At 35.9% G+C, this 12,575-nt stretch overlaps 1 protein-coding gene across 4 annotated transcripts in view; it reads right to left on the bottom strand.

Annotated features, from left to right (window-relative positions):
* Nucleotides 1-2,639: 2,639 nt before the first annotated feature.
* The window catches only part of TMPRSS2 (transmembrane serine protease 2), a 112,090-nt gene continuing 102,154 nt past the window's right edge, over nucleotides 2,640-12,575 (bottom strand). For 3 of the 4 annotated variants that reach the window (XM_027843625.1, XM_027843626.1, XM_027843627.1), the window contains exon 14: nucleotides 8,963-10,233. In XM_027843625.1, the coding sequence (XP_027699426.1) occupies nucleotides 10,222-10,233 (12 nt within the window). In that variant the 3' untranslated portion in view covers nucleotides 8,963-10,221. Of the gene's footprint in view, nucleotides 2,701-8,962; nucleotides 10,234-12,575 lie in introns of those variants that run through there. The other variant, XR_003567462.1, reaches the window with a different exon arrangement.

Genomic DNA, 12,575 nt, shown 5'->3' with positions numbered 1-12,575 from the left:
TGTAATTGGGTTAAAATATTATTTTAAAAAAAGAAATCTATTTTTCCAAAATCTAGTGTGCATGCCTGGATTTCTTTTCTCTATCATAAATTCTAGAACTGAATGGCTACTTCACCCCAACATTTCTATCATTTCTACCACAGCAACTAGTTCTTCCTATTAGTGAGACTTGAATATAGAATATAACTTCCTCTTGGTGGTGCTTCCAAATTTTGAAAAAAGAAATTATTATTAAGGCAAGTCAATAAATTATTTATTAACTGCTTTCTCTGGTGAATTGCAATGTTTTTTACAAATCATTTTCCTATTATTTTTTGTAGTTTATTTTGAGGAGTGATAATTGGCTAATGGATACTATTGTTCCATAAAAAATGACAAAAGGGAGAGCTTCCAAAAAACTTAGGAAGGCCTGTATGAACTTACGCAAAGTGAAAAATCATAAAAAATAAGTTATACAATAACAATATTGTAAGAACAATCAACTTTGAAAGATTTAAGATCTCTAATCAATGCAATGACCAGCCTTAATTCCAGTGGAGTGATGATAAAAAAAATACAACTGACTGACTGACAGAGAAGTGATGCACTCAATACATACTGAATCAAACATATGTTTATGGATGTGGCCAATGTGGAAATTTATTTTGTTGAAGGAATATTTGTTATAATGATTTTTTAAAATTTTTTTCTAGGTAATTGGGGTTAAATGACTTGCCCAGGATCACACAGCTAGTAAGTGTCAAGTGTTTGGTCTGAGGCCGGATTTGAACTCAGGTCCTCCTGACTTTAGGGCCAGTGCTCTATCCACTGTGCCACCTAGCTGCTCCTATAATGATTTTTTAAATTAGGAAACAGGAAACCCTAATCCCTAATTTTAAAAAAATCATTATAACAAATATTCCTTCAATATGGCATAGTGAGACACTGAGTTTATATTGGTGCAGAGCCAAGAAAGAGGCTGCAAAGCAGGACAAGAAGGAGTCCTAAACCATATCAGGGTACTTCCAGGCCCATACCAGGGCACCATGACAGGGAAAAGTGCAAACTAGCCACTGTGTTGAGCGCTACCAAGCTCTGGGTCACACATCCAGGGCAGACCAATAGGAGGACATGTGCTCGCCCAATTCCCTTTTCCCAGCAATTTTGGGCCCTAGGCAGTATGCATAGAGCAAGTTCAGAAGCAAGCAGAAGTGTGGTTCAGACCCCAGGAGCAAAGTGGGGTGTCAGTTTCAGCCTCCAGCCTAGTCTGAAGCCTGTAGGAATTCCAATCCAAAGGGGAAATTAAGTTCTATAACTCTGAAACAGTAGAACCTCCCAGCTGGCTGAAAGTTAATGAGTCCAACAGCAGTCTACTAATGCTCAGATTCAAATCCAAGTCAGAAACTTACAGAGTTCAGACCAGGAGGGGCAGAAATCAGACTTTGCCCTGGACCAGATAACTTTGGGAGTGCTGAAAGCTTGTACGTCCCAAGCCTGAGGTTTCCTTAAGATTTTGAAACAACAAAATACTCAATACATCAAGAAAGCAGCAACAGAGCCTCCCTTCAGAAGTACAAAGAGACAGCTTCCTTCTAGAAATATACAGAGCCCTAACATCAAGTCTGAAGTCAAGAAGTAGGCCAAAAGAATAAAAAACAAAAAAAAGAATTTTCCCAATAAAAAGCTATTATGGTGTTCAAGACACAAACCCAAAAGAAGAGCAAAATATCTATAATCAAAGCATCTAAGAAAAAATATGGCTTTGACAAAAATTCATCTAGAATCTCTAAGACACATGAAATAAAAGTTTTAAAAGAGTTTAAAAAATGTTTTTGACAATGAAATGAGAAGGCTAGTGGGAAAAAAGGATAACAAATAAGAGCGATAGGAGAAAGAATTAGAAAGGAATTAACAGTGGGACATACAAAGTACAAAATGCTGACCAAGTAACACAATCTCTGAAAGAATGGACCAATTAGAAGCCATAAGAATACAAGAAACACACACACATATATACATATATATAACATAGTCAGGTATATTATATATAATATATACATGTATAGTCAAAAGGTTGAAAGCAAAAAAAAAAAAAAGGTTTCATAGCAAAAACAACTGACCTAGAAAACATATTGAAGAAAAAACATTTTAAGAATCACTGGATTTGAGCTCTTGATGAAAAAAGAAGCCTAGACATCATATTATAAGAAATAATTTTTAGTACCACTCATGTGGATTTACTACCCCTGTGACTTGGTGAATTTTTGAAGACCACATGCAGCAGCACACCCTGATCTTCTGGACACAGACACATTAACATATGGAGACCAAGGGCAAGTATGTGGATAGAAGCTAATGGCCATTGTTTCCTTGTTGCCTATCATTTCTATGTTAGGGCTAAGTAAATCTCCTTTTGTTACCTCTTCAATGACATTTTTCCACTAAATCAAATCTAAAATAAAAATTTGACAGTGCAGAATGCCTACCCTTAATATTTGGCACAGTTAGTAATTAAGATAAAACGAGATAGCCCCAGTGACTCACATCATGGTGGACTTCAGACAAGGGAACTGAAAATATGGAGGATGGGGTGATCAGATATCCAGACACCACATGATGGTATTCAGTAGGAAGAGACCTCCAGCCTTCATGTGCTCGATGTCTTCTCAGTGGGATAGGGATCACTCTTCCACTCACATGCAGCAATTAGCTCAGTGAGTGCTAGAGAAAGATGGCAGGGAGGGTAAAGAAAACATGAACTTTAGCATTCTCTGGTTAGTGTTGACCATCTTGTAGAAACTGAACTGCCGGCATAATAAAGCTATATACTGGCATTAACGTACAACAATGCATTAATGTACAGTTTTCCCACAGTTCCTCCAGTAGGAGTCAATTTCTTTTTTTTTTTTTGATCAACTTTGACAATATGATGGGGATTATGTGGTGCTTCAAAGTTGTTTTTAATTTGCATTTCTCTAATTAATAGTGATTTAGAGCATTTTTACATGTCTATTGATAGCTCAAATTTCTTTCTCTGAATACTACCTATTCATAAACTTTCTTTATTAATTAGGGAATTACTCTTATATTCTTATAAGGGCAGCTAGGTGGTACAGTGGATGGAGTGCTGGTCCTGGAGTCAGGAAGATCTGAATCCAAATCTAGTATGAGACACTTACTAGCTGTGTGACCCTGGGTGTTAGCTTTACCACAAATTCTACAAAGCCATTGTTGAGCCAGGAAGAAGTTTTATTAACGGCCTGGGAAGACCTGGGCATCCCACATGTGAAAGTACACATGTCGAACAGATACACACCTTTTTTATTCCCTATTCCTGATTCAAATTTCCCTCCCCTGTTTTCCCATTGGCTAGGTACTATAGAAGTTACAGCCTCTCTGAAGCACCTAATTTCCCCACATGAGTCTCCACCCCTGTTTACAACTCCCACTCCCCACAATTTGGCTGGCCCTTTTTATTTTTTGCCTTCATTTGAGTATGCCCACACCCCTTTAGCTTGGGATGCGGATATGTTAATCTATACCTAACCTCAGAACAGGTTTTCGCTGGTTAGTCTATTTACCCACCAATTCTACTTTATGGCTTCCTTTGTTCAACTTCCACCTAGCCCCTAGATTGCATTTTTGTGGAAGTACAAACTAGCTATTTCTCACATTCCCTCCCATTTTAAACTGACTCCAATGTTGTCACATAGGCATCCACCCCCTGATTGAGTAGTATGCAGAAGCAACATCCCCAGTCACATTTTCAACATTGGGTAAGTCACTGAACCCTGTGTGTGTCAGTTTCCTCATCTGTAAAGTAACTTGGAGAAGGAAATAGCAAACCACTCCAGTATCTTTGCCAAGAAAATCCCAAATGGGATTATGAAAGGTCAGATACAGTTGAAAACTTATCCTTATACATTTAAATTAGTTCTCTTAGAAATCTTCATGAGAAACTTGCAAAAATTTTGTTCCCTATTTCCTGATTTTTTTATTTTAGCTACATTTATTTGGGCAAAAAAAAATTGTTCATTTTACCTGTTGTGAACCTCTCAATTTCTTGTTTGGTCATGAATTCTTTCCCTATCCATAGATCTGACAGGTAATTTCTTCCTTGCTCCTCTAATTTGTTATGTCACCTCTTATGCCCAAATCATGTACCCATTTGGAGCTTATTTAATATTAGTGATGGTCTACACTTAGTTTCTGCCAGACCGCATTCCTATTTTCCCAAGTTTTTGTTGAGTAGTGAGTTCTTGCCCTAGTAGCTGGGCTCTTTGGGTTTATCAAACACTAGGCTATTGTATTTGTTTGCATCTATATATTGCGCATACCTAATATATTGCCCTAATTAATTTCTCTATTTCCTACCCAGTAACAAATTGTTTTGATGATTATGTCTTTGTAGTATAATTTAAAATCTGGCACTATGAGGTGCCATTACTTCCCACTTCAAAAAAAAATCAATTCTCTTGATATTCTTGTCCTTTTATTCCTTCAGATGAATTATTATTTTTCTAGCTCTATAAAGCAACAATTTTGTACATTGATTGGTACTGTACTGAATAAGTAATTTCAACAATATTGTCATTTTTAATAGTTAGCTCAACTTATAAATGGACAATCAATATTTCTCTTAAAGGATGATACCATAAGCAACTTAGGAAAGTAAGGAATAGTTTATCTGTCAGATCTATAGGAAAGGGAGGAATTTACACCCAAACAAGATACAGTGATCATTACAAGATGTAAAATGGACAAATGTGATTATATTAAATTTAAAAGGTTTTGCACAAATAAAACTATTGCAATAAAGATTAGAAGGAAAGCAGAAAACTGAGAAACAATTTTTATATTATCTGATAAAGGCTTCATTTCTCAAATATAGAGACAATATTTCTCCAATTATTTGAATGTCTTTATTTGTGTAAATAATGTTTTGTATTTTTGTTCCTGTGAGTAACTTGGCAGGTAGATCCCAAGTATTTCATATATTCTGAAGATATTTCAAATGGCATTTCTTTATCTCTTTCTGCTGGTAATATACAGAAATGATGATTGCTATGGGCTTATTTTATATGCTGCAACTGTAAATTGTAAATTATCCCAATTAGCTTTTTAGTTGACTCTAGTGTTTTCTAAGAATACCATTACATTATCTGAAAATAGTCACAATTTCATTTCCTCTTTATCTGTGCTTGTTCTTTCAATTTATTTTTTGTCTTGTTATTTCTACCATTTTGACCATTATATTGAATATATTGAATAGTAATGGTGATGATGTCATTACTTTATTCTGGATCTTACTGGAAAGACCTGTAACTTTTCCCAATTATGTTGGCTGTTGGTTTTAGATAGACCAGTTTTATCAGTTTGAGGAAAGTTCCATTTATTCCTATACATTCCAGTGGATTCTATGAATGGGTGTTATATCTTGTCAAAAGTTTTTCTGCAACTCTTTATCTAATTATATATTTTTGTTTTTGTTATAATCAGTTGTTTACATTCATGGTATAAAAGCAGCCTGGTAATAACATAAAATCTTTGTAACATGTTGCTATAAGTCTCCTTCCTAATATTTTGCTTTAAAATTTTTGCACCAATATTCATTAGGAAAACTGAACTAGTTTTCTCTATTTTGATTTTTCCTAGTTTAAGTACCAAGGCCATATTTGTGTCATAAAAGGGAATGTTGTAGGACTTCAATCTTTTCCTGTTTTTTCAAACTGTTTATGTACTTTATAGTGGAATTGAATTGTTCCTTAAATGCTTGGTAGAATTTGCTTGTAAATTTATGTGGTCCTGGGTATTTTCCTTTGTGAGTTAGTTTACTTATTGCATACTTTCTTTTGCTATGATAGTTAAGTTCTCTATTTCTTAATCTGTTAATCTGGGCAGTTAATGTTTTTGAAAATATTCATGCATTTCATTTAGATTGTCAAACGGGTATATGGTTGGACAAAACGTCTTCTAATAATTCATCATCTTTCTTCTTTGGTTGCTTCACATTTTCTATTTTTGATACTGAAAACTGAGTTTTTTTCTGTTTGAGAAAATCAAGTTAGCTAATAGATTTTTAAACCATTTCCTACTTTTATTTATTTACTTAATTTTTTTTTGTTTTCAATTTCATTCTCTTTGATTTTCAGAATTTCTATTTTCATATTTAGAAGTTTTGAATTTGAAGGTTTTCTAGGGAAAAGGGGAATCAGTTATAAAATAATAAAAGCATTGCCTTGCTGCAAAAAGGGATCAGTAGGAAGATTATGGGATTGATTCAGTGTTGGGGTTTGGCAAAAAGTGGCCATAAGACAAGTGTACAGAGATTGAAGATGGAAAAAGTGAAATTAGAGGAAGGGTAATATCCTGAGAAAGTACTGAAGGATGTAGAAATCAGATATTTTAATGAGAGTGAAATATAGGTCTAGGATTTGGTAGGTACAGGGGGAAAATGAATGATAGGTGATTATTTTTAGATAGGGGAATGTCAAAATCTCAAATTAAGGAAACATTTATGCCAATATTAAATTTTCCAAGTATAAAGACTATGGTTGAGGACAAGAGAATGATGGTGAGCTAGGTGAACTCCTTGAGAAAGAAGCAGGAATGATTTGGAGGTTGATTACAGTGGTACAATGAATAGAGTGCTGGGCCTGGAGTCAAAAAGCCATCTTTATGAGTTCAAATTTGGCCTCAGTTACTAGCTGTGTGACCCTAGGCAAATGACTTAATTCTGATTGCCTCAGTTTTGCCATCGGTAAAACGAACTGGAAATGAAAATGGCAATCTATTCCAGTATCTTGGCCAAGAAGACCCCAAATGGGGTCACTAAGAGTTGGACATGACTGAAAACAACTCCACAGATTGGGTGGAAATTTTGACTGGACTGCAAATGAAGAAAGTCCACTAAGCGACTTAGATATAAGTGGAATTTTTGAAGTGATATTGGGCGGGGGAAGGGAGGGATGGAGAGGGAGAGACAGACAGAGAGAATGTGTGTAGGGAAACTGAAAGATGGTACAGCCAGTGCTAGAGAGGATAGCTGGGAATGCAGACTCATCAGGGATGAGCTAAGTCTCAGTGAGACGGAAGAAGTATGAGAGAAAGTCATCTGGGATGAAAGGGAATTTGTTCAGTATGAAATGGGAATTCCAAAGACACAGTGAAAAGAGTAGACAAGGTTGGATTGGGATATGGATTGAGTAGAGTTGAGGATGTAAATGAGAGATCAGGAGGTGGGGGCTAGGGATAGTTTTCTCTTAAATGAAAAATTATTTATTAGTACAGGAAGAGAGAAAAAAACAAGAGAAGGCATGGGAGTAATTAGTGTCTAATGAATAATGAAATCCAGTCTACAAAGCTATTACAGATGGTTATGGATGAGATCTTAGGTTGTGTTCAGCCTGGCCTTTAAGTACCGCTCTTCCTCCTCTTCTTGGGGAAATGGTAGAGGTGACAGACTTATAAGGGAGTAGAAGGGGGAGCGAAGTAATGGTTCCTCTGGTTAGGATAGGGTACTGGTCAAAGGTCCTGAGTTTGGGCTCAGTTCTACTATTTGGGTGTAATTGCTCCTCCTTCCTAAAATTTGGAATTTTAAAGAAAACCAAATTTTTGTTGATTCATTGGTCTTCTTTCATTTACTGAATGAGTTTTGTACTATTTTTAAAGTTAGTATTTGTACTTTTTATTACTCTCAAGATCTAATTAAGATTATATGTTTAAAAACTTTTTCCATCATCACATTGGAGGTTTTTCCATAATAATTTTAACACAGTTGGGGAAAAAAAATAACATTGACCTAGACCTAGATGAGTGGTTATGGATACTGCTAGTCAAATACTCTACATTTCTCTTCTCTTCCTGATTCAATCACAAAGTACGCATTTAACAAAGGTGGTGATATTTATGTAAATGTCAAGTAATACATTAGTTGCTTCATAAAGACCACATAGATAATTAGGATGGAAAAAGTAGTATTTATTTGCAAGATAATATGCAATTTAATTTTACAGCTGTTTAAAATTATATAAAATGTAGGATACAACTATTGGTTACAAATAAATAAAACTTAGCATCAGAAAAAAAAAATTGTGTTACAGATAGATATCTTTTAGAAACTGGGCTCAATTGGCTGATATCGTGTGATACCGGATGCTGTTTGGAAATTCCTAAGGAATATCTGTTGAGAGTAACACCAAAGGCAGAGGAAATATCAACATGAGATGAACATAATATTCATGATTTTTTATTCCATGTTGTACGATAGTGTCATTCAAAGTTCTTGGAATAGGGGTATCCAGGAAGAAAGTGGTCAAAGGATGAGGAAGTTTATATACAGTAAAGTCATTTAGACTTCATTTAACTGTATGAATTTGGTTTAAAACAATTAACTCTCCTCTTTCACAAATTCAGCACCATTTATAATACTAATATTAATATATATGTATATATACATATACATTTGTTATTCTGAACTTGGCAAACATCAGGAAATGAAGGTATCCATATACAAAGAAGAACAGAAAAAAAAATGGACTATACATGAAACCATGAATCTCCACTAAAAACAGCTTGTTTTTTAGATATAAAACACATTCTGCATGTTCATACCAAAACTATCCTGCTTGCTTACGTTTCTCTGGGACCTTCCACTTCAAAAATACTTCATCAATGCTCCTATCATTAATTTTCTTTTGTATCACTATCATCCCCCATGCCAATTCTTTTTGGAATTTCCTTTCAACTAATGAACATAGTCAAGAAAAATACACATATTGGCCATGTCTGAAAATGTATGTCTCATTCTTCACCTCTAGCTCATCAGCGCTATGGAAGCAAGTTTCTTCATCAGTCTTCTGGGATCATGGCTGATCAGCACATTAACCGGTCTTTCAGAGTAGCTTTTCTTCTCAGTTTTTAGTCTCTGTATAAATCATTCTCCTGGTCCTGCTCATCTTACTCTGTATCAGTTCACAAAAGTGAGTATCCCTATTTTTTTTCCTGAATCAGTTTTCTCATCTATTATATCACAATAATATTCTACTATATAATTTTATTACCATAGTTTGTTAATCATTACCCATCTGATGGTTACCACTAGTTTTCAGCTCATCGTTATTAAAAAAAAAAGTACTGCTATAAACTCCTTTGTACATATAGATCCTTTCCCTCTTTGGTGTATAAGCCTAGCCAGCAGTGGTATTGCTAGGACAACTATATGTATACTTTAGAGATTTTGGTGACGTAATTCTAAATTACCTTCTAGAATATCTATAAAGGTTCACAGCTACATCAATATTGTTTCAGCATAACTGTTCTCCTGTGTCCCCTCCAATAATCATCATTTTTATTTTTATCATCTTTGCCAATCTATAGCAGCACCATTTATTTGGAAAACTCTAGAAGATCCTGATGGCACATACTCTATCAACATAAATCACTCAAATCTAGAGTATTTCAGATATTCAGTTCTCAGATTTGATGAACATAGTATCTCCAAATAGCCAAATATTGATGTAATAGTTTAAGGCTTCAAAACTCAAATCATATAAAAACAGAGGTATATATAGAAAGCTACATAAAAACACTATAATTTAAATAGCACATCCCTGATTTTCCCCCAGGTGCCTTGGTTAAGTCAATCATTCACTTCTAGCCACTGCACAATGCTATTAAAAAAGAAAAATACAAATTAACAAATACCTCTGAGAAAGCTATCAGGCTTCATGTGAATGTACTGCTGGGGTACTATCACGTTATTCTCACCCAGGAAGGCTTACCTGTCCTCCCTTGAATCGTGTTTCATTTCAAGTCAATTAGCAGCTGAGTGGTTCTAATCACCATCTTTAGTTCAATACACACTGTTGTGTGTTATACAAAACCTAGATTATTAGAAAACATTACTGTGCAACAATCAATGACTTTCTCAATTATGAACATAAACCATAAGCTAATGAAACATTCTGGTTTGATTCACAAGTCTCCACACTCCAAGAAATATTTGGCATTCATTTCTAACAAATCAGCAACACTTAAATTCAGGTACATTGTGTTTACAGTGAGAAACCAGAAAAAAAGTTACTGTAGCCTGCACAGAACTGTAAAGAGTAAAAAAGACAAATGAATTTACTATTTAATAAAAATGAAAGAACCTGTGAATTATTCTGATGATACATAATGTAAAGAAAATCCACCCTTGGTTAACTTGCTGATCATTTTCAAAGATGGAAGACATATAGATCACCTGTTTGCCTGTAAGAAACAATAAAAGAGAAAACATTAGTCCAAATTAAAAAAAATCAATATATCTTCTGCTTGGTTTTGACTATTGAAACTTTTTTCGCAACTGGTGGGAGTGATTCAGAACTGTGATTTCAATCAATCAGTGAATCTCCAATGAAGAACCTCCTTCTACCAATATATGTCTGTCAAATCAAGACAGCAAGCATTTATCAAGCAAATACTATTCAAAGCATTGTGTGAGGTGGTGAGGATACAAAGAAAGGCAAAACAAAATCCCACCTCTCAAGGAGCTCATAGTCTAATGGAAGAAATAACAAGCAAACGTGGAATGTAGCAAGCAAACACTTATGTACACATAACATATATACGCATGTACACAAACAAGATGTACACAGATTAAATTGGCAAAAACCAACAAAAGAGAGGTGTTAGAATTAAGGGGAATTAGGAAAGGCTTCTTGTAGAAGACAGAATTTAAGCCAGGGAAGTCAGGAAGTAGATGAGAAGGAAGAAAATTTTAGGCATGAGTGACAGCCATGTCCAGCATCAAGGGATATCAAGTCCTGTGTGAAAACAGTAAAGGGGACAGTGTCACTGGATCACATAGTATATGAGTGGGGACTGGGGAGAAATAAGGTATAAGAAGAGTGGAAGAGAAGAGGTTATGAAGCCCCTTAACCACCAAAGGACTTTATATTTAATCTTGGAAACCAATGAAGTTTATTGAATGGGATGAGAGAGGGTGACCTGTTTTAGGAAAATCAATTCAACAGCTAAGCTGAGAATGTACAAGAAAAGGAAGAGATTTTGAGGCAGAAAGAAAAATTAGAAGCCAACTGCAATAGCCCAGACATAGCGATAAGGGCTGGCACAAGGATGATAGTAGTGTCAGGAGACAAGGAAGCACAAACAAGAGATTTTATGAACATAGAATCAATAGGCTTTGGCAACAAACTGAATATGTGGGGAGTGAGAGGGTATGGAGAATCGAGGATAATTCCACCTTGCATAACTGATTGACTTCTTAAAAGTTATAAAGAGAGAAGGGTTTGGGAGGAAATGCAACGAATTCTGTTTTGGACCTGTTAAGTTTAAATTATAAGCAGTTAAAGATGTGAGACTGGAGGTCCTGGGAGAGGTTAGGGTTGGATAAATAGATCTGAGAATCAACATCATCATCATACTTAAATATATGTCAGACACTGTACTAAGCACTTTACAATTATTATCTCATTTGATTCTCACAACAATCCTGGAAGGTAGGTGCTATGATTATCTCTATTTAACAGATGAGGAAACTGAGTTAAATCGAGGTTAAATGATTTGCCCAAGGTCCCACAGCTAATAAGTATCTGAGGCCAGATTTGAACTCTGGTTTCTTGAGTCTAGTCTCAGCACTCTATCCACTGCACCACCTAGATACCCAGAAACTGTGAGGGATTGCCTGATGTTGGCTACGTGCCACGTGGGGGTTGTGGCAAGATGGGGCAGGGACAAGATATTAGGAAGTAACCGGAGCTCACGCTCCCGAGGCAGGGGGCTGTGCCACGTGGGAGTGGGATGGCAGAAAATGAGCTCCCTTTGTCTAGTCCTCTCCCTAGGTGCAGCGCTAACCCCAGACATCCCCTTCCGGTATCTGATCCTACAATCATTCACTGGTAGGCGGGCTGAAGAGGAGGGGCAAGGAAGGTATATAGGGGCGGTAAGGGTCGGAGCTCGCTCTCTCTTGCTCCTGCTCTCTTGCTCTTGCTTTCCTGCTTGGCCTTGCTGTGATGGCCTCTGAATAAAGTTCGAGTGTTTGCACCTCCTGATCGGCTCGTCTCTGTGTTTATCCGGGTGGGTTCCAAAGACTGGTAAGTATGACCCTTGCAGCCTGCTCCTTATAGGAGGAGAGTGCATGGTGCGACCGGCACAAGAAACACCTTCACAAATAATGATAAATTAAGTTGATGAAATCATCAGGTGAAATAGTATAGAGGGAAAAGAGGAGATTCACCCAGTTAATATGTGTCAGAAGCAGGATTTGATCCTAAGTTTTTATTATTTTGAGGATGACTTGAGCTACAATACATTTTTTTCCTCATGAAAACAACTAAAATGAAACATAATCAATGGAAACTTGAGAGGATGACACAGTCATCAAAATGCAGTTGGAAATTGTAGTTCATTTCACTCTCAACACCAAACCAAGTCTGGAAAAATTTCTTGGTTTTCAAGTTTGATCATAATTTCCATAGTTGGAAATGGGAAAAGGTATTCTTTTCATTAACAGTCTTAGGGATCCATTTGTAAAGGATGGATACTGGGGCCCCAAGAAATATGACATCTACTTGGGATAACCTCCAAAGTTC

The sequence above is a fragment of the Vombatus ursinus genome, unplaced genomic scaffold (genome assembly GCF_900497805.2).
Source record: "Vombatus ursinus unplaced genomic scaffold, bare-nosed wombat genome assembly UNPS02014924.1, whole genome shotgun sequence".
Lineage (NCBI taxonomy): Eukaryota > Metazoa > Chordata > Mammalia > Diprotodontia > Vombatidae > Vombatus > Vombatus ursinus.
This window is presented reverse-complemented; position numbering and strand designations above follow the sequence as displayed.